Source organism: Hevea brasiliensis, chromosome 9, assembly GCF_030052815.1.
Source record: "Hevea brasiliensis isolate MT/VB/25A 57/8 chromosome 9, ASM3005281v1, whole genome shotgun sequence".
In the NCBI taxonomy this organism is placed as follows: Eukaryota; Viridiplantae; Streptophyta; class Magnoliopsida; order Malpighiales; family Euphorbiaceae; genus Hevea; species Hevea brasiliensis.
The window spans coordinates 93,556,876-93,578,919 of NC_079501.1; the positions used below are offsets into that span (position 1 = coordinate 93,556,876).

Consider the following 22,044-nt stretch of genomic DNA (forward strand, 5'->3'; position numbering starts at 1 on the left):
TCAGTAGCATGACCCAAACCAAAACAAATTCCACATACCTTAACAGTTTGCATATTCCCTAAAGCTAACTGCCTCACCAAAGAAGTTAAATCAGAAATCTGTTTCTCAATGTTAGATGTACTTACCTCATTAACCTTCATAGGTGTGTGATCCATTCTCATTCCAAACTGCTGGGAATTTGCTGCCATGTTAGCAATCAACATCCTTGCCTCTTCTGGTGTCTTGTCAACCAAAGCTCCTCCACTAGCAGCATCTATCATACTACGGTCCATTGGTAGAAGTCCCTCATAGAAATATTGAATCAAAAGCTGCTCACTTATTTGATGATGGGGATAGCTTGCACACAGTTTCTTAAATCGTTCCCAATACTCATACAAGCTTTCTCCATTGTACTATCGGATGCCACAAATTTCTTTTCTTATATTGGCAGCACAGGCAGTAGGAAAATACTTCTCCAGAAATATCTGTTTCATCCCCTTCCATGAGTTGATAGATCCAGACGGAAGGTAATACAACCAATCCTTAGCTGTGCCCTCTAGTGAGAAAGGGAAAGCTCAAAGCTTGATCTGATCCTCTGAAACTCCTTGAGGTTTCATGCTGGAACACACAACATGAAATTCATTTAGATGCTTATGTGGATCCTCACCTGCAAGACCATGAAATTTAAGCAACAAATGGATTAGTCCAGATTTTAACTCAAAAGCAACATTTAAAGAAGGGTATTGAATACACAAAGGCTGTTGATTTAGATCGGGAGCAGCCAACTCTTTCAAAGTCTTAGCAGCCATGGTTTCATTTTCGAAATTTGAATATGAATTCGAATCCAAACTTAACTCCTTCGGAGATTGGACTCCTTCAGATGTACTCAGAATCTGCCTAGCCTGCTTAGCCAATTTCTTCAACTGTTTAGCTATTTTTTCTACTTCTGGATCAAAGATCAACTCACTAGATTGAGAAGTTCTTGTCATAAACAAAGAGAAATCAAAGTAAAAACTAAAAAATGCCTCAAAAACCTAGAAAATGATAAAATTTGGCCTCAAGAGGGTGGGGCCAAAGAATCCAATGGATTCATTGGTCTTGATTAGAACGCCATTTCCTTCAAAATAGGTATGGGCCATCCTCCAAATTCAACCATGATGAGGAACTGGTTGCACCAATTCCACACTAAGGGCCAATAACTAGAGCAATGGCTAAGGAGCTTCAAGGCTTGGTGCATAAGCACATCACCAAGTCCAACCTCTTGCAAGTTTTCGGTTTGGACTTGGAAGAGGGAAGCCAACCTTGCTGTATATTCCTTTGCATATTTGAGGAGCTAAGAGACCAAGTGGCATCTGTCCAAGGTGGCATACATATGGCAGCCACGTCAGCAAGTCCATCTTAGTTAGCATCCAATGTGGCGTCCCGGTGGAGTGCCTAGGTGGCAGCACAATTGGCAGCCCATCTCCACCAACCTTTTGAAGATGCTTTTGTCTATTTTGCAAAGATTGAAAGCCATAACTTTGTCCATGAGCTCCAGCCATGCTTCAACTATTTATAGGAAAAGCAAAGTTACTACTTTTAGCTTCAAGACAAAACATTTCTTTTCAGATTGTCTCTCATTTGTGGCCTACCAAATCTGACCTTCCTATTAATGTTTGAACTTTGTATCTATTTTTAGGAGAGATTGGTGTATTAACCAAGACTTGCACATGTCCCATGGTTGTTGAAATGTCTTGGCAGAATACACCAACCCATATTTCTGCCTTCTTTTGTTTCATTTTGGGGACATAATTCATATGGTAATTTTTTGAGCAAAATTGCTAGAGCTTTGCTTCAAAGTTCTTCTTAGAACTCTCACTATTTTTCTTAGCAAATTCTTGCCTTGATTTGTTAAGTTTTATTATATGTTCAATGTTGTTCATCAACATAGGTGAATTGGTCTTGTTCTTGGCTGCCTTTCTTGGGAATTATATTTTCAGTTCTCCATCTTCAAGGTGAAGGGTTGGAGGTTCAAGAGAGTTTCTTGGCTTGTTTTGAAGACGATCCTTTAGTCTTTCTTCTTAGTGGAATCAACAACTAAGGGTAGAAACCGTATCATTTGGTATCAGAGCTTAGGCTCTCTTCAAAATAGGTTGGTCATCCATTTTGTTGTGTTCTTATTTTTTTCTTTCCCCTTCTTTTATCTTCCTTGTGTTTAAGCCTTGAAGGTTCTTCAAGTCCTCATGTTTTCTGGTGTTTTTAAGCAAATCTGAACATATTCAAGGCTTAGTAGTGAGTTAACACTCAATACTACTAATCTTAGGGTATATTAGAGTTTTCTTGCATCTGTCCTTATTTCCCTAGTTTTGTCACATTTGTGTTGTTTTCTACCTTAAACCTTTTCTTCACAACCTGGTTATTTGCATCTTTATGGCTTGTGAAGTGTGTTGTTGAAGTGTTTAGTGTTGGATGTGTTGAGTGTATCTGTTGTGTGGTTATATGATATAAAAAAAAAGAACAAAAAGAAAGAAGAAAAAAAAAAGGTAAAAAAAAAAAAAGGGTGCTAAAGTGTATGTTTGAGTGCTGGAATATTGTAAGTTCAACATTTCTTTTTGGTGGCTGTTTTGGGGGAGGTATAACCAAACCAACCCAGAAAATTCTAAAACTTCATAGGGGTGCTTTGTAGGCAAAATTAAGGCTAGAAATCCAAAACATCAAGGTTCTTTCTGGAACCTCTAGACTTGATTTTTCCTACTAAAATTATGTCTTGTTGCTGCCCTTAAAACAGTTTTACAAAATTCCAACTTTGTCTTTTTTTCAGGGAGAGGCCAAAATAGCAAGCTAATTTTGACTCCTATTTCACTTCATTGCTTTAGAGCTTGGTGTCTTCATTTCTTGCTTCAAGTGTCATAACAAACACTTATTCCACACGTTTTGCTTGAGTTTGTGCTTGAACATATATTAAAACTTGATTTAAACTTGCTGGAATTGCATTAGTTCTGACAAGAACTTAGTAAGCAAGCTTGAGTGAAAAAAGGCATCGAGTGGCAAGAACTCCAAGAGGGTAAAAGCCTATAAACTGAGTACAAACACTTGAGTGACCAAAAATTGAGTGAATTTGTGAGGTTATTTTCTGTTTTGCTAACTTTTTTATGCAGGTATTAAAAATGTCACAAGAACAAACTAGTGGACTTAATATGGATAATCCTTTTTACCAACAAGCACTTGTTCAACATTTGGAAAGAATTGGTAGACAATTGAGCTACCTAGCTGACCGAATTGAAAGAATTGAGCAGAATAGTGGGAATGGTAGACAAAACACAAATGAGGGGCAGAATAGGGCTAGGGGATCTAGAGTGAACAATGCACCACCTATAGATGATTGGGGGGATGAAAATAATGATGATTCTGATGAAGAGGATGACTAGCACTCCGTTGCACATGATGACCACCATAGACCAAGAGGGATGAGAGGTAATAGGGGTGGAAGAGGTGGAGGCAGAAACTTGAGAAGAGGTGATATGGAGGAAGCAAGAGGGAGAGGGAGAGTGGATGGTAACATTAGTGGGATCAAAATGAAAATTTCGCCATTCCAAGGCAAAGCCAATCCGGATGCATATTTGGAATGGGAGAGGAAGGTGGATCTCATATTTTATTGTCACAATTATAGTGAAAAAAAGAAGGTGAAGCTTGCAGTAGTTGAGTTTACAGATTATGCCATAGTTTGGTGGGATCAATTGCTCACTAAAAGAAGGAAGAAATGGGATGAGGGGTGTTGAAACTTGGGATGAGATGAAGCAAATCATGAGGGACAGATTTGTACCTCAACATTACTATAGGGAGTTGCACCAAAGGTTGCAAGTGCTGGTGCAAGGAAACAAAAGTGTGGAAGAATATTTCAAGGAGATGGAGATGGCTATGATAAGAGCCAATGTAGAGGAGGATAGGGAAGCCAATGTAGAGGAGGATAGGGAAGCCACTATGGCTAGATTCCTAAAGGGGCTGAATCTTGATATTGCCAACATAGTGGAGCTACAACACTATGTAGAGCTTGATGACATGTTAAATATGGCAATCAAGATAGAAAAATAACTAAAGAAGAAGAAAGCATTCAAAATGAGTGTGGGTATAATTTAGGCAACAATGCTCCATGGAAACCGAATTGGAAGAAGGGTGAAACTAGTGATTCCAATGCTGTTTCTAAGGAAAAGAAAGAGGAGACTAGGGGTAGAGAAAAGCCTAGTGTGACTGAGAAAGGCAAGGGACAGAATACCTCTAATGGGAGAACTAGGGATATCCAATGTTTTATGTGCCTAGGGAAAGGACATTATGGTCCTAACAAGAGGGTGATGGTGATGAGGCTGAATAGGGAGATCAAATCAGAAGATGATGATGTTGATGATGATGATGCTAGTGAGAGTATGCCTCCTCTGGAGGAAGCTAGTGATGTAGAGCATGCCGTGGGAGGAAATATTCTGGTGGTTAGGCATGCACTAAGTGCACAAGCAAAGGAAGAAGAGGGAGATGCACTACAAAGGGAAAATATTTTCCACACTAGATGCTTGGTGAATGGTAAAACTTGTAGCATGATTGTAGATAGTGATAGTTGTGTGAATGTTGCCAGCACACTCATGGTTGCGAAGCTTGGCATGCGCACTATCAAGCATCTTAGACCATATAAGTTGTAATGGCTGAATGACTGTGGGGAAATTAAGGTGAACAAGCAAGTGATGTTGGCTTTTTCTATTGGAAGGTATAAGGATGAGGTGTTGTGTGATGTGGTGCCAATGCATGCTGGACATATTTTGCTAGGGAGACCATGGCAATATGATAGGAAGGTAGTGCATGATGGATTTAGGAATAGGTACTTCTTTGTTCATAATGGACGAAGGGTCACTTTAGCAGCATTATCACTCGCACAAGCTTTTGAAGATCAATTAAGGATAAAACAGACCATGAATGAGCAACAACAAAGAGAGGCCGAGCTAAGAGTGCAAAAAGAGAAAGAAAGAAAAGAAAGAGAGGAAAAAGTAAGAGGGAAAAATGAGGGAGAGAAAGAGAAGGGAGAAAATTAAAAAAGAGTGAAACCAAAAGGAAAGGGCTCGGGGCAAAAGGAGAGTTGTGAGAAGAGTGGAGAGAATAAAGTCAGTTTGATAGCAAAAGCCAGGGATGTGAGGACTGCATATTTTTCTATTATGCCAATGGCTTTGCTAATTTGTAAAGGAGCTTACACCAATGTTTCTAACCTTGACCCATCCATTCCTAGTTGTGCTTTGCCCTTATTGCAGGAGTTTGAAGATGTCTTCCCTGAAGAAATACCTAATGGGCTACCACCCATTAGAGGCATAGAGCACCAAATAGATTTTGTGCCTGGAGCTATAATCCCAAATAGGCCAGCCTATAGAAGCAATCCGGAAGAGGCTAAGGAACTTCAAAGACAAGTGGAGGAGCTTCTAGCAAAAGGCCATGTTAAGAAGAGCATGAGCCCATGTGCCGTACCTGTTCTTTTGGTGCCTAAGAAAGATGGGACCATGTGCATGTGTGTGGATTGTAGAGCAATCAACAAAATCACTGTAAAGTATAGACATCCCATACTTAGACTTGATGATATGCTTGATGAGTTGCATGGTGCATGCATATTTTCTAAAATTGACTTAAAGAGTGGTTATCACCAAATTCACAAGAAATTAGGAGATGAATGGAAAACTGCCTTTAAGACTCAATATGGACTATATGAATGGTTAGTCATGCCATTTGGCTTGACCAATGCATTGATTTGATCATAGACAAAACAAATACAATTATCTCTTATTGAATACTTAACGTAGATTTACCAAATAGCGAGGTAAACCCCTGACTTCCCTATGCTCATCAATTCGAGCCCAGCACTCTTATTGACTCTAATTATTAACTGAGTTGGTATTAAGCAATCCTCATCAAATTAATAACTGCCTTAAGAAAACAAGTAGTTAAGCTGAACAACAATTTATGAACCATAAATCATTTAATCTACCCTATTGTTTCTTTAGGTTATTATCGAAAACTAGGATCATAATCAATAAAATCTAATTGCTACTCATGTTCAATCTTACACAACAATTACGGATTATGAAGATGAACTAGCAATTGATCTCATCAAACAATTAACTAATAGGTCTTTTTAGCAAATCATTCAATAGATCAAAGACAAAGAAATCAGAAAACAATAGATATTCAAAAAGACATAAATTAAATTAAGAACCTAGTCTCACAAATCAAGCAAAAGAACTTGAATCTCTTGAACTGAATTAAAAACTTAGCCACTCATGTTCATGGCTTATAGAAAATTAAAGAAGAAAAAGAAGAATTCTAAAAGACGAATGGAGAGGCTGCTGAATTGTGTCTCCTTGTGTCGGCTGCTGCCTCTTCTATTTATAATAAATGGTCTAGGGTTAGGTTTTTAGAGTCTCTGTCAAAAATAGCAACTGGAGCAAAATCAGGAAATTGATTGTCGACGAATACATGACCCGTGTATTGGAGCTGAATGGATATGTTTCGTATTGGCACAGAAAGTTACACGGGTCTCCAGGATTTACATGGATCAAGTTACAAGGCCCGTGTACTTTGTTTCTTCCTCGGTTCTCTGGATTTCTTCTGGCAGAATGTTACGCAGGTCCATGGTTGTGCTTGCACGACTCGTGTACTTTGTATCAACAACGCTTCTCAATCCTTCGACGTTTCCAAGCTTCCTTCCACACTTCTACGCTCTGAAACTTCACCAAAACCCTGAAAAAAATACAGCAAGAGTCAAATTAATGCAAATCCTAAAAATTTCTCCATTTAACACAATTATTCCAACAACTCTCTAAACATATGCCTAAATGATAAATATACTTAACCAACTGAATTAAACATAAAGATACCCTAGAAACACTAAATATGATGGGAGTAAAATTAATAAATTATGTACTTATCATAGATATATATATATATATATTAAATAAATAAAATTTAAATATTTAATGAAATCATTAAATTTTAAAATATACATTATTAATAAAAATATATAAAATTAAATAATTTCAAATAGCCCTTTGGAATAATTTAAAATAAATTTTAATTAAATTTAAAAAATATTTAAATATTAAAATTATTAATTACATTTGAAATATCATAAGGTGTATATATAGTGGAAAAGGTGAGCATCTCACCTAATTTCTGAAAGGTTATGCATAATTTGAGGATATAGTTGAAAAAAAGGACAAAGTATAATGAGATAAGATGCAATTCTATTAATTAATTACAATTATAATTAATGCAATTCAGACACGTCTTTTTTTCGATTTCTTTTGTGGTGAAAAGTCAGAAAGATAAAACACTCTCTGTTTCTTTTGTTTCTGTCCTATTAGGTTTTGTATTATTCTTCTAGTCAGACTTGGCCGTCGGCTTGGTTTGGACCATGGTTTTGAAAATCAAACCGACCCAATTGGTCGAATTGTAAAAATTTTGACTCAATTTATCAAACAGTTTGGTTTATTTTTAAAACTCACATATTATCAAAACCAGAAAAAATCCAGTAGACCTACTGAGTGCCCATCGATCTGTTGTGGATTTAATGGGTCAAGTGAGTCTTCATTATTATTTTTCCATTCAGCTAATTTAATCAAAATGACATCATTTTGTTATTTCAAAAGACAAAAAATGCAGTTTAATTGTCAACCCTTTTATTCTTTTATTTTTAAGTTGTTATTATATTAGGTGATTTATTTTGAACATAGTTTATATGGATAATTATGTTATATTTATTTTTTTAATTAAATATGGTGTATAATATGATTTGTGGATATTTATATTAAATATGGTGATTTATATTAAATTGATAACATTATTATACATAATTTTATGTTGTAATTCGATTCAATCTCGATTCAATTCCAGAAGAATCTTAAGCTCTTAACTCTCTGCTTTCACCGATTTTTAGACCAAGCTGTGCCTAAAATTACCATGGTTTGGACTGATTTTAAATTAAAAATCAATAATTTTAATCCTTTGGACTGATTTTAAATTAAAAATCAATAATTTTAATTCTTTGATTTAAAGAGACTAAATAGTAGACGTAATATTTCCAAACATAGAAGATTTAATTTCAACTCTCCAAAGAGAATAAATCAATTTGTAGGATTTTCTTTTGTTTTTACTTTAATTTTGATTTTAATTCAATTTAAGTTAGATTTAAATTTAATTTGATTTTGATTAAATTTCATAATTAATTTTTTAAAAAAATTAAGATTGATAAGAAATCATGTTGAATTATATTAGATCAATCAATTTTATTTCGATTCGAGATTAAATATTGTTAAATTGATTCCATTTATTTTTTTAATTTTAATTTCATATTAGATCATTGCAATTATAAATTAGAACTAAATCATTAGCAAGGGGGACTTCTAGTCGGAGTGTGCATAGTTCTTAAGGATATCTATCTAGTATAAAATTAAAATTGAATAAAAAAATTAATTTTATACATATATATTTTTTTAAATATATATATATATATATATTTACATGCAATTCAGATTGTTATTTTTAATTTTTCTATATATTTTTTTAATAATTTTAGTTATATTTATATTAAATCGCTTTGTAATAATTAATTAGAAGTGTACTACTATATATTTAATCTTTAATTTTATATATATGCACATATTTTAATATTAATCTCTAAACTTAAATAATAATTTAAATATAACTTTTTATGACAATAATTGTATATAAAATTATTTTAAAAAATCAAAATTTAAATTAAAACTATACCGAATTGGTTAAAAGAATTCATAGCTTCATATGAGAGGATTTCTTTGTTAGATGTATATATATAAAGCCGTGATTCCATATAAGCAGTTTGCATGAAGTGACAAATCAATAAGATATTGATAAATGCTTAAAATGATTAAATAATTATTTTTTTTAAAATTCATCATTAGACAATTGTTATTTGATGAGATTATTTATATATTCTTGTCTATATTTTACTGAATTGCCGTTCTATATAAAGCATCATACATAGAATCACCATTTTATTTTATAATTTCTCCAGCACATGGGATGGTGATCCATAAAAGATATAAAAGATAAAAAGTCATGGACTTTAGGTTGAGCTGAATTTGGTTCAAATTGAAAAATTGAATTGAATCGAGTCAATTCAATTTAATCGGTTTTATTTTAAAATTTAATCGGTTTGATTCGATTTTATATTATAAAAATTTCGATTCGGTTCAGTTTTGAAGAGAAAAAATCAGTTAAATCGAATCGAACCGAACCGAATAGTAATTTATATGTTCAAATCAAATCAAATTGAATCGAATTGATTTTTGAATTGATTTATTTTTCTGGAAAATTTATGAATTATATTTAATTATATATATATTAATTGTTTAATTTCAATGATTAATGGTTAATAGGTTCAAATCAAAGTCAAAATTAGACTAAATAATTTGAAAATCAAGTCTAAATTAAAAAATAATCAAAAATCAAAACCGATCAATTTAAATCGAATAAAACCGAAATAGAGTGGTTCGGTTCGATTCTATTTTCCACCCATTTCCGTTCTGTTCGGTTCGAACTGAATACTCACCCCTAATGACCTTGAAGTTAAATTTATATATATATATATATATATACACACACATACATACTTGTTAACTAACTAAAAAAGTATATTATTACATTTATATATCAACAAAAATATTTATAATTGTAAATTAAATTATTTTGATTATAATTTTTATATAAATTTTGGTGCTTATTAATTTTGGTGGTGAAATTCTAAAAGGAAATTATATCTATCTACTTGGTTTGACATCAGACATCAAAATTATAATAGGAGAAGAATTTTTATTACATAAAATTTTATTTGATTAATTATATATATAAAATTTCATTCATAATATCTTATATATAATATAAAAAGAGACAAATTTTTATTGTACTTAGCTAGATATATTCACGTTATTTATTGATCGAATAGATAATATATTTATTTATATTAATATTAAATTTAAATAAAATTTATTAAATATTTAAAAATTATATTTTAATTTTAATTTAAATATTAATTTAAATCCTATGTTAATTTGGATATTTTTTATTTTAATATTTAATTAAATTAATTTTATTTTAATTTCAATTAAATGTTCATTTCAATGATAATTTAATTTTAATTTATATTTCATTCACCTATATATAAAATATAATTTTTATATTTATGATGCATTTATCTATAATTTATTAATTAATAATTAATAATCAATAATATATATAAATAGGAAACGAACTTATTATAACTTTTATATTGCTTATTATATTATAAATTTTAATTCCATAAAAATATATTAAGTTATATTTAAAAAAATAAATTATAAATATAATTAATTAATTTCAGAAAAATAAATTAATATACTATAATTTACTATATTAATTTAATACATTAATTAATAATGTGCCTGTAAATTATTTTCCTTTAGTTAAAACAATAGAAAAAAAAAATCACATTCTAGTATATTAATAAATTAATTCTTTCCATTTAAATTTATTTTTGTAATACATATAAAGATAATTATTAATCATATATTTATATAGATGTATAAATAAAATAATTATGAATATGGCGATACACACATAAGAGCTGAGCTTGCTAACATATATACACCCAGCATCATGCCGATATCAACAGAGAAAGCTAATTAATTAAGCTAGTATTGAAAGAGGAACATCAACAATGGGAGGTGATATCTATAGACATATTACCACCATTCTTTCCTATCACGAATTGTCTGGTGATGTTTTCTGGGTTTTACTCTAGGCTCCTTAGGCAAGAACATGTACATAATGGCAAACAATACAGAGGGTACGAGCACTAATCCATAAGAAAAACAAATTAAATAAAACAGGCCAGAGTCCCCATTACTCACATTATCAGGAAATATGGTTAACATTGAGCCCAAGTAGGAAAGAATCAAGCAGTAAACAGAAAAAACAGAAATTAGCACGCGGCCTTCTTGGGTAATTAGATTTACCATCATTCGAGAAGCGGCTAGGAGGAACAAGCCACCGTTCAAAATGTAAAAGCAAAGGAACTCGGCCGGAGACATCACTGATGTACCAGCGAAGTGTGGATGAGTCGCTGCAGAAGTAGTGGAAGAGTTACTGACGCGAATGAGCGCGTTAATATCAACAGTAGCAGTACCCTGCCAAAGACCACCAGGTGGACTCAGTGATGCCTGGAAGACGGCTGTTGCAACCAGCGTATCAACTATCAGTTCTGTATTGCGCCTCTCACTCGATTTCCACATACTTCTCCGACGTAATCTCCACGCCCAAGGCCTTGACTTTGATCCCGATGTCTGAGCTTCCTGACGGATTGAACGTAGAGGATATATTACACTTTTATATAATAATATTAATGGAAATAAAAATCCTGCACCCTCTGCTTGCATATTCCAAATTTGTCTTTCCGTTAATCCAACTTGGTCTCTCAAGATTTCCCTAGCCGTCAAACCATCACCATCTTTTATATCAGTTCTAACATGACGACATCGCAGCAACATTTTTAGTACCTACATAGACATTGCTATAATTGGTCAAAGATATGCAGTAACATAATTAATTCATGGGTTGGATATTTTCACTCTTTATAAGAAGAATTATACATGTGTGTGTGTGGAAAACTCAAGCACATATGAGTAGTAAATTTTGGTTGGAAGATAGGCACACCTGGTGTTGATCATTCCATTCATTCTCCGATGCAGCAATATGCAGCACGGTTTTACCTTCCTTGTTTTTCCAGTTGAGGAGCTCTGCTTCCCAAAAATCGGCATCTTTGAATTCAGACCACCTAAGCCATTCCATCAACAACAATTCAATAGCATCCTTTCGGTGGTGCTTGACTGCAATGTGTAAAGCAGTTTCACCTTGAAAGGCAACATCTTTAATAGATTCAGGGCAGCCTTTAAAGCATTCTCTCAAAATAGACAAGTTTCCTTGTTCAGCTGCATAATGCAAAGGAGTGAAACCTCCCTTTCCTTTGACACGGACAAGGTTTCGATCAACATCTATGAGCCACATCACCACTAGCATGTGGTCATTTTGTACAGCAAGGTGCATGGGGCTAAGACCATCTTTGTTTAACTTCTTAGAAAAAGATGGCTTCAGGTTCATTATCTCCATCGCGAATTCAATATGCCCTTGTGAAGCAGCTATGTGCAACGGAGTATCAACAAAAGCTTTCTTATCGATGTTTTCCAAGACATCTGTATCCTCCTGGATTAGCTTATACAATTCAGGAATATTTCCTTCTCGAGCTGCCTTAGTCAACCTCTGGTCCATACTCACGAACTAATCGAGCAAGCAGCTGAAGGGGAAGAAAAGGAATCACTATAATTGACAAAAAGAGAAAGTGAAAAATGATGGACTCGATTGAAGAAAATTTTTATTATGAAGCATTAAAAATAACTTTATAATCAACCTCACACTTTAGTGCAACATTAAATTATGAGCACTCCTCACTCTTAACACATACACTTGATTATGTCTCACAACAATCTTACAAACGCTCATAGCATTCTCTCACACACCTCACTTCCTCTCACTCTTCCTAGATACTTCTACTTGATTGATACAATCCAAAGGGTTCCGCACACTAGTTATATATATATAAACACATTCTTCAATTTTTTTTAATTATTTATCAGGTATCTCTCTATGTCTATTTTACGGTCCACATAATATTAATATTTAAAGATTCATGACTTTCTTTTTCAACAATATTTTCTCTAAGAATTAAACTTGAATTTTTTCTTTGAAAATATAGTGAACCTTATTATTATATCCAATACTTCTTGTTCTCTTTAATGCTTTATTAAAGTTTAATGAATTGGCATTGGTGGATGCAGTAGCAAAAATGAGGGGTCAATAACCCCTCGTTCTTTTTTAATTACTTATATATATATATATATATATATATATATATATATATATATATTTGTCTATATTGACCATCATAAATTTAATTATTTAATTCTCTTTTTTTTTATTAAAAAAATTAACCATAAAAAAAATTTATATGTTAACTTTAGAAAAAAAAAATCTAAATCTGCCACTGTAACTCAGTGGTTGAATATTGTATTATATTTGACGACTCTGAAGAGGGTCATTATCAAGAGAAATTATTAGATACATTCGGTGTACATACATTATCTCTTACAATCATGTGGGATACACTCTCTATGTTATAGGAAGGACCCACTTTTCTATGAGAGATAATACTATTTTTCAGTGCTCCTGATCTATCTAATAATTAGCTCATTATCAATATTTCGAGGACCAACTTGAAAAGGGGGCACAAAGAGCAGACCAAAAAGTCTTTCCTTGTACTGTGATTCTTAGGTAGAATGGAAATCTAAGCAAGATAGGAAGCATTAAGGAAAGTCAGTAGCTTGCCCCTTAAGAGAGCACAAAGTATTTTTATTATTTATATGAATTTTATGAAAATCCAAATATTTAATTTTTTAATTAATTCAAAAAACTATAAATTTTTACCTTATGTTAATAAATTAATAATAATTCACTCTATTTATTTATTATTGTTTGTGAAAGTATATATGCATTAGGAGGAGAAAATTAAAAGAAAAAAGCTGAAAAAAATAACATAGAAAATTATTTGGATTTGGCTACTGTTTAAACAAATAAAAATACTTTCATAATTAACAATAAATAATAGAATAAATTATTATTAATTTATTAACATCAAGTGAAGATTTATAGTTTTTCATTTATTAGAAAAATTAGATATTTGAATTTTTTTTTACAAAATTCATTTAAATAAAAATATTAGTCATTTTAGCTTTGAAAATAAGCACATGAATTTTTTTTTATTAAAAAGAATATGAAATAAGAGTAAAAACACATTTTATAGAGTAAAAAAAAAAAACTACACTTATCGCAAAACTACTCAAATTATAAATTAATTTGGATATGCAAACATAGTCGAATCATTCTTGTTTTTCCCTTTTACCAACTTTTCAATGCTTACTTTCATGTGAAGATCTTTCATTTTTAATTTTTAACATTATTTTCCTTTTTAATGTCTAATTTTTGTTTAAACCAAATAATAATTAACCGCTCACATAAGTTTTATTTTTCCATTAAATTTAATTATTATAAATTGTTTGAGTTGAAATTTGCGTAGAAGGCCAAAGTGAAGAAAGTTTTTTTTCCCCATATTATAATAAGTTATCTGAATTCACGAAAAGAATTCAAGTATTTGTCTTTTTAATTAAATTCTAAATATATATATATTTTTTAAAATTTAATAATTATGTCATGTATAGTTGAAGTTTAATGTAAATTAATTTTTTTTTTCGCATTGAATTGGGTTACTCCATTTCTATTTTGTGATTAATAAGAGATTAATATATATATATATATATATATATATATATATATATATATATATATATATATATATATATATATATATATAGAGGCAGAGTTTTGTTTTTATCATATGGACAAATTTTTTTTAGTGGTGCTATGTGGTATTTATCATACAAAAATGTCATATTTTATAATTATAATAATTGTTGTCTTTTATATTAAGAATTTAATTTAATTTTTTTATTTAATTTTTTTAAATTTTTCTTTCAAATATTTTTATTATTGTCGTTGTACCTCAATTTCCATGACTAATATAATTGAAAATATTAAATATATTTAATCAACATTTATTTAATTATTACATTTTTTATAAATTTTTATTTAATATTTCTTAAACTTTTAATATTTCATTTTATCATAAAAATTTTATAATTATGTATTTTAAATTAATAAAAATATTAAAGTTTAGAAAAATGAAATAAAATTTTATTTATGCAATTATATATGTATTTATATATATGAAATATATAATAAAATAAAATTTAAAATAAAAACATAATATATATGAGTATCATTTGAAGCTATTAATTTATTAATTTTATTAATTAAAAATTAAAAAAAAAATGATGTAAATTACATAAATATTAATAGATATTAAATTACATAAATTATAAGATAAAATATAAAAATTTCACAAAGTTTAAATTGGTTTTATGAATAAAGTAATTTTATTATATTTTAAATGATGTAATAATAGAAATATATATATATATATAATTAAATAAGGCATTTTAATTAATTACTCCACAAATTAATTAAAAATTACTATTATAACAAGTAAATATTTATTCAAATAAAATACAAAGAAACTTGGATGAAATTAATTTAATAATAATAATACTAATTTATCAATATTTAAAATATAATTAAAAATTAAATTAAAAAATAAAAGTTATAAATTATCTAATGCCTAGTATAGGCATTATGTTAGTTCTCTAAGAGTTGAAACTGCAGAGTGAACCCTACTCAGGTTGTCGACTTCACGGATTGAATACTTAGCCAATCCATGAAGTACACATTCACCACTACACCGCCCACTTAGATAAATTAAGAGCTTTTTTTTTTTTTTGCCCTTTTTCAATCAATTCTTTTACCTTCACAATATTATATATTCTTTCCTTAGAACCCCAACGTTATTATTATCCTTAATTTCCATGACCCTTTCAGTTTTTAATTCAATATAATAATTTACAATTATATTGTACACAACATATAAGAAAAGTCAATTATAAATATAATAATATAAAGGGAAAAAAAATTAGAATTATTGCCAACATTTTTTTATAATTCATTATAAAAATATATTAAAAATGTTACACATAATTAATTAAATATTACATAAAAATATTGAAATATGCTTTTATTAATATTATATTATATAAGTAAAAATAAAATTAATTTGTGCATCGCATGCATGGGTTGACGTCTAGTCATAAAGAATGAAAAGAAAGGCCATTTAAAAAAAAGAGAGAGAAGAAAAGAAAAAAAGAAAGGGAGTATCATGCAACCAAATTATCTGTCGTCCTTGGTTTACTTTCACTTTAAGTTCTTCAAAATTAATATAACGTAATTTTGTTAAATTTAAAGTAATAAAATTAATTGTCTAACCCGTTTTGATCTAATGATTGAAGATATAAAATTAAAATTTTGCACTCTCTAAATTTTAGTTAAAAAAATTAATAAAACTAATTAATATAATATAATAAAATTAGCATAATAAAAAAAACAAAGTAATTGGTGGTCTTCACTCACGAGTTCTTAAACATAAAGGGTGTTTGATTTAATTTATAAAATTATCTTTTAAGAACCTTATATTTATAAGTTAATTTGGACTTATAAACATTTAAAATTTAAAACAGTTACGTGCTTGATTAAAGTGTTTATAAGTGACTGATACGCGATTGATATGTTTAGTAAAATATGATTTATAAACATATTTATTATTAAAATAACTAAAAAAATATTAAATGAGATTTATGATCATATTTTAAAAATTAAATGAGAAAAATATAATAAAATTAGTAAAACTAGCTTATAAACACATAATTTTTAAGCACAAAAAGAAAAAGTTGAGTTCTCTAACTTATTATTATTATTATTTTAAACTTATAAGCTCAATTTATAAACCCAAAATTTGTTATAAACAAACTGGTCAGCTTATATTTAGAACTTATAAATTAGTTTGACTAGGTTATAAGTTAAGAAAAACTCAGACTAATTAATATAATATAATAAAAAAATCATATCATCGGTCGTCCTTAGTTACTTCTACTCTAAGTTCTTGAAAATTAATATATAAAGTAATTTTGTTAAATTAAAAGTAATAAAACTAATTAACATAATATATAATAAAAATTAATATAATAGAAAAGAAATGAAACCAATTAATATAATTTAATTTAACTAAATTTAAAATAATAAAATTAATTAATATGAGGTAATTTGACTAAATATAAGGTAATAAAATTAATTAATATAATGTAATTTGACTAAATTTAAGTTAATAAAACCAATTAATATAAGGTAATTTTAATAAATTTAAGGTAATAAAATTAAACATAAAAATATTAAAAAAATTTTGGCTGGTCTAGATCAGAACTTTATCAAACCAGCATGTTAGTTTCAAAAATCGAACTTGTAACAGCTTATAATTGAAATTGAAAATGCTGCAAACCTTGATTAAAATCAAAATTGTAAAGAATCGAACCTAATAATATTTAGTGGCACCACAATAGTGTAATTTTGAAAAAAAAAAATCTAACTTTTATGGCATACTTAAATCTTCACAAAATCTTTAACCTTTTTTGAGGAAAATATTCTCTACAAGACTTTAAATTTTGTAGAGAATCCATATAGCCTAGAAGCATTAAATGATTAAACCCAAAATCATTTAGAGTGAAAAAAGAGAATTCACATAGCTGACCCTAAATTTTTGAAATAAAGGCTTAGTTGAATTGAGTTGAGTACTGTATATTTAGCATTTAAATTTAATATTAAACATTACAATAAATTTATACAAATTAATATAACGAATTTAACAATTTTTTTTCTTTGAAGGAGCAACTACTATTGTGCGCACAGAGACAGGAGACACAAGAGATTTTCCTATCTCAGTTGGATTACACCAAGGTTCAGCTATAAGTCCTTATCTTTTTACATTAGTTTTAGATGAATTAATGAAACATATACAAGAGAGTATCCCGTGGTGCATGATGCTTGCGGATGATATAGTTATGATAAATAAGACACAAGAAGGAGTTAATAGAAAGTTAGAGCTTTGGAGAAGTATTCTAGAATCAAGGGACTTTAAGTTAAGTAGAACGAAGACAGAATATATGCATTGCAAGTTCAGTGAAGGCCAAACTGGTGATAGGAAAGGAGTTAGTTTGGATGGAGTGATACTATATCAAAGTAATCACTTTAAATATCTCGACTCAGTCCTTCAAGTAGATGGAGAATGTGAGGAGGATGTTAGTCATAGGATTCAAGCCGGATGGTTGAAGTGGAGATGTGACACGAGAGTTTTATGTGATCACAAGATTCCCAATAAGTTGAAAGAAAAATTTTACCGTATAGCCATATGACCAGCCATATTATATGGTAGTGATTGTTGGACATTGAAAAAGTCGTATGTGTCTAAGATAAGAGTTGCGGAGATGAGAATGTTAAGATGAATGAGTGGCCATACTAAACTAGATAAAGTCCGTAATGAGAGTATTAGAGAAAATGTAGTAGTGGTACCAATTAAGGATAAGTTGAGAGTAGGGAGATTGAGGTGGTTTGGTCATGTGAAGTGTAGGCATATGGAGGCTTCAGTTAGACAAGTAGAGCACATTAGGGTAGAGGATAGAAAGAAAAGAAGGGGTAGAACTAAACTGACTTGGAAGCATTACACATTTATGAGGATTTAACCCAAAATCGTTTAGAGTGGAGAAAGAGAATCCATATAACCGACCCCAAATTTTTGGGATAAAGGTTTAGTCGACTTGAGTTGAGTTTATTTCATGAAAAAATAAATTTGTAATTTAATAACATAAATTAAGATATATACTAAAATAAAATTGCAATTATAAATATTATTTTAGGAAAAAAGAAGAATGTCATTGATGCACATATTTTGCATAGTCATTTAGGTCTAATTTCACAATCATTTTATTTGGTTATTAGTCATTTTTAGCTAATTTCATTAGTTATTTAGTTAGTTTTCCATAATTGTCAACTTTGGATTAATTTGTAATTTTTGCTTTGTATTGTAGGAAAAATGGTGTTTTTGAAGGACTAAAGAGAATTTTGCCATTGAGGAGTGTCTTCTACAGCAAAAAGATGCCAAAAGCAAGTTTTCAAGCTAAAATATGCATAGACCAAACTGTGCATAACTTGCCGCATAAGCCATGCAGCTTCGCATAAGTAACCCAGAATCAGCCGAAATGTGCATAAGGAGACTGCACAGCTTATGCACATTCTCACCTCCCTTATGCAGATTCACGAAATTGTGCATAACCTATGCACCAAGTCATGCAGCTTCGCATAAGTAACCCAGAATCAGCCGAAATGTGCATAAGGGACTGCATAACTTATGCAGTCCACTTATCATCCATAAAGAGTTCATTAATGAGTCAGTAAGATTCCCTTAATGTATTCCTCCTAGAACATACTATTTTAGGGCTCCATGTCAGAAAAATGATATATATAGTCCCATTTTCTCATTTTAGAGGAGAGGCAAGGAGCAAAGGAAGAAAGGAGGAGGCTAAGCAGAATTTGAGGAGTCATTTCACCTTCCACACCATTTTCAACTAAGATTTGCAGATTTCTTTCTTTCTTTACACTTTTCTACACTTCTAGTGTTTAATTACTTACTTCTTAGCTTAGATTAAAGCTTTATTTCCATTTAAACTCATCATATCTTGTAAGCATTATTTATATTGAGTATTTTAGTTTTGATTCTGGAGTAAGGGTTGTAATATTTGAGATATTTTGTGGATTTTGATTGGGTAATCTATATTTTGTGGTCTTAATGAGTTTTATTCATTTCTTGTATGCTTAATGACATGCTTAATGTAGGATCCCATTGAGTAATGTTCTTAATCCATGGTTGAAGCAGAAAGGAGAAGGCCTTGTGATAGATAATCAGGAAATTGGACTTAATTAACTTAGACCTAGAAATAGGCTAAGGATTAAGAGGATTCATAGATTAATTAAAGAACTTAATGGGTCTTAATTAATTCTAACTCCACGAAAGTAGGATTAGTTTGATTAAGGCACTCTTTGTCTCACTCGAAAGGGAATTCAAAGGATTTAAGAATTAATCTCCTTAAAACCCATTAGTATCACAAGATTGGATAACCAATTTAAAATCCCAAAATAGCTCGAATATGAAATCCCGAACTCCGGAATCGCCTTTTTACCATTGTTAATTTCTAATCGAATTTAATCATTTGCCATTTTAAATATTGCCATATTTGAACTTGCTTATTTCAATTTGATGCAATTTTAGTTTAATTAATACATTGTTGAATAGAATATTAATTTTGCACAATTAGATTTCACACTCCATTACCCATTAATTCATCATTTTAATCTCATAAATACTTCAATTTAGTCAACTTTTATATCGAAAATTCAATCATTAACACAACTCCTCGTGGGATCGATATTTTTCTATACTACTTGTACGACCCGTGCACTTGCGGTTGGGACGCATCAGTCATCCTTAAATAGTGAATTCCTTGGTGAATATTTGAATTGTAAGTTTCATAATAGTTATATAAAGCCTTCCACGCTAAAATAGGCTTATGGGAAGTTGCAGGATTGTCTAAAAATTTGTGCTCATCTTTTTATTTTATTATTATTTTTATTTTCTTTAGCTAAAATTTCAGGCAGTGGCAAAACAAATATTCCCACTAAAATGTCACTATAATTGCATAATTATTATAGGGAGTTACTTAATTTTATTAGTATTTTTATAAAAATTATTAAATTTTAATTTTTTTATAAAATTTATTAAATTTTAATTTGATTTAATAAAATTTATTATAACAAAAATTAAATATCTTTATGTTAATTTATTAACTACTTTATAAATAAAATTATTTAATTAATATTTATTAATAAAAAAAATAAAAAAATAAAAAAAATTTAACCACGAGAAAAGTAGTCATATATGTTTTATATATTTTATTTTTTTTAAAAAAAAATTATTTATAAAATAATTAATAAATCATTAAATTAATCTAAAAATTTTAATATTTGCTCACAATAATTTTTATAAAATATAAATTAAAATTTAGTAAATTTTGTAAAAAAAAAAAATAATTTTTATTATACATTAGTGCCAAAAGTGCTCAATACCCACTCGCAGTGGTCATCCAGCGCCACCAAAAGTGTTCAAGCCCATTTTAGTGATCAGTCCACGTGGTTACCTATTCGAGGGCCCAATCTTAAGACTATCAAAATAAAATTATTTTATAGTAATATAATCATAAATAAACATATGATCTCATGTTTATATAATTATAAATAATAATTTAAAATAATTTAATTTTCTTAATTTAATTTTCTTAATTTTCCGAATGTCTAGGAGATAACAAACTTCTATATAATAATATTAATGGAAACAAAAATCCTGTACCGGCTGCCTGCATATTCCAAATTTGTCGTTCCTGCATGTAATCCAACTTGGCCTTTTAGGATTTCCTTGGCCGTCAAACCATTATGATCTTTTATACCAGTTCTAGCATGACATCGCAGCATCATTTTTAGTATCTACATAGTAACATAGACATTGCTATAATTGGTCAAAGATATGCAAGAACATAAATAATTCATGGGTTGGATATTTGCATTCTATGTAATGTTATTGACGCTCCAATTTATCAGGCTAATAGCTTAAAGTAAATTTTGGTTGGAAGTTAGGCACACCTGGTGTTGATCATTCCATCCATTCTCCGAAGCAGCAATGTACAGCACCGTTTTACCTTCCTGGTCTTTCCAGTTGAGGATCTCTCTTTCCCAAAATTCAGCATCTTCGAATTCAGACTGCCTAAGCCATTCCATCAACAACAATTCAAAAGCATCGTGGTTCTTTATTGCAAAGTGTAAAGCAGTATCGTCTTGAAAGGTAACATTTTTGATAGATTCGGGGCAACCTTTAAAGCATTCTTTCAAAATAGACGAGTTTCCTTTTTCAGCTGCATGATGCAAAGGAGTGACACCTCCTTTTCCTTTGACACGGACAAGGTTTCCATCAAAATCTATGAGCCACATCACCATTAGCATGTCTTCATTCTGCAAAGCAAGGTGCATGGGCCTAAACCCATCTGGGTTTAGCTTCCTGGTAAACGATGCCTTCAAGTTCACTATCTCCATAGCAAAATGAATATGCCCTGAAGATGCAGCTATATGTAATGGAGTGTTATGGGTTTAGCTTCCTGGTAAACGATGCCTTCAAGTTCACTATCTCCATAGCAAAATGAATATGCCCTGAAGATGCAGCTATATGTAATGGAGTGTTATGGGTTTAGCTTCCTGGTAAACGATGCCTTCAAGTTCACTATCTCCGTAGCAAAATGAATATGCCCTGAAGATGCAGCTATATGTAATGGAGTGTCAACAAAA

The 22,044-nt window shown here is 30.1% G+C and overlaps 2 protein-coding genes and 1 non-coding gene across 3 annotated transcripts; 1 reads left to right on the forward strand and 2 right to left on the reverse strand.

The window, feature by feature from the left end:
- The first annotated feature begins 318 nt into the window (after positions 1-318).
- Positions 319-425, forward strand: LOC131183550 (small nucleolar RNA R71). The gene has a single exon (XR_009151598.1). It is a non-coding gene; the product is annotated as a small nucleolar RNA R71 (small nucleolar RNA).
- Positions 426-10,676: 10,251 nt separating this feature from the next.
- LOC110663957 (ankyrin repeat-containing protein BDA1) lies at positions 10,677-12,597 on the reverse strand. Its single transcript, XM_021823466.2, has 2 exons — positions 11,710-12,597; positions 10,677-11,552 (listed from the first exon to the last, which is right to left on the reverse strand). The coding sequence occupies exons 1-2, from the start codon at positions 12,319-12,321 to the stop codon at positions 10,740-10,742; spliced, it is 1,425 nt and encodes a 474-aa protein (XP_021679158.2). The 5' UTR covers positions 12,322-12,597; the 3' UTR covers positions 10,677-10,739.
- Positions 12,598-21,021: 8,424 nt separating this feature from the next.
- On the reverse strand, positions 21,022-21,795 carry LOC110663967 (ankyrin repeat-containing protein BDA1-like). The gene is made up of 2 exons (XM_058152540.1): positions 21,349-21,795; positions 21,022-21,192 (listed from the first exon to the last, which is right to left on the reverse strand). Exons 1-2 carry the CDS (start codon positions 21,793-21,795, stop codon positions 21,022-21,024), a joined length of 618 nt encoding a protein of 205 aa, XP_058008523.1.
- Positions 21,796-22,044: the final 249 nt, after the last annotated feature.

Bases quoted from the DNA above. Each gene is read 5' to 3' on its own strand.
- LOC110663957 (XM_021823466.2), bottom strand. From the start codon at position 12,321: ATGGACCAGAGGTTGACTAAGGCAGCTCGAGAAGGAAATATTCCTGAA. The intron at 11,553-11,709 runs GTGTGCCTATCT...ATGTCTATGTAG, and splicing joins AATGGAATGATCAACACCAG to GTACTAAAAATGTTGCTGCG.
- LOC110663967 (XM_058152540.1), bottom strand. From the start codon at position 21,795: ATGGAGATAGTGAACTTGAAGGCATCGTTTACCAGGAAGCTAAACCCA. The intron at 21,193-21,348 runs GTGTGCCTAACT...GTTACTATGTAG, and splicing joins GATGGAATGATCAACACCAG to ATACTAAAAATGATGCTGCG.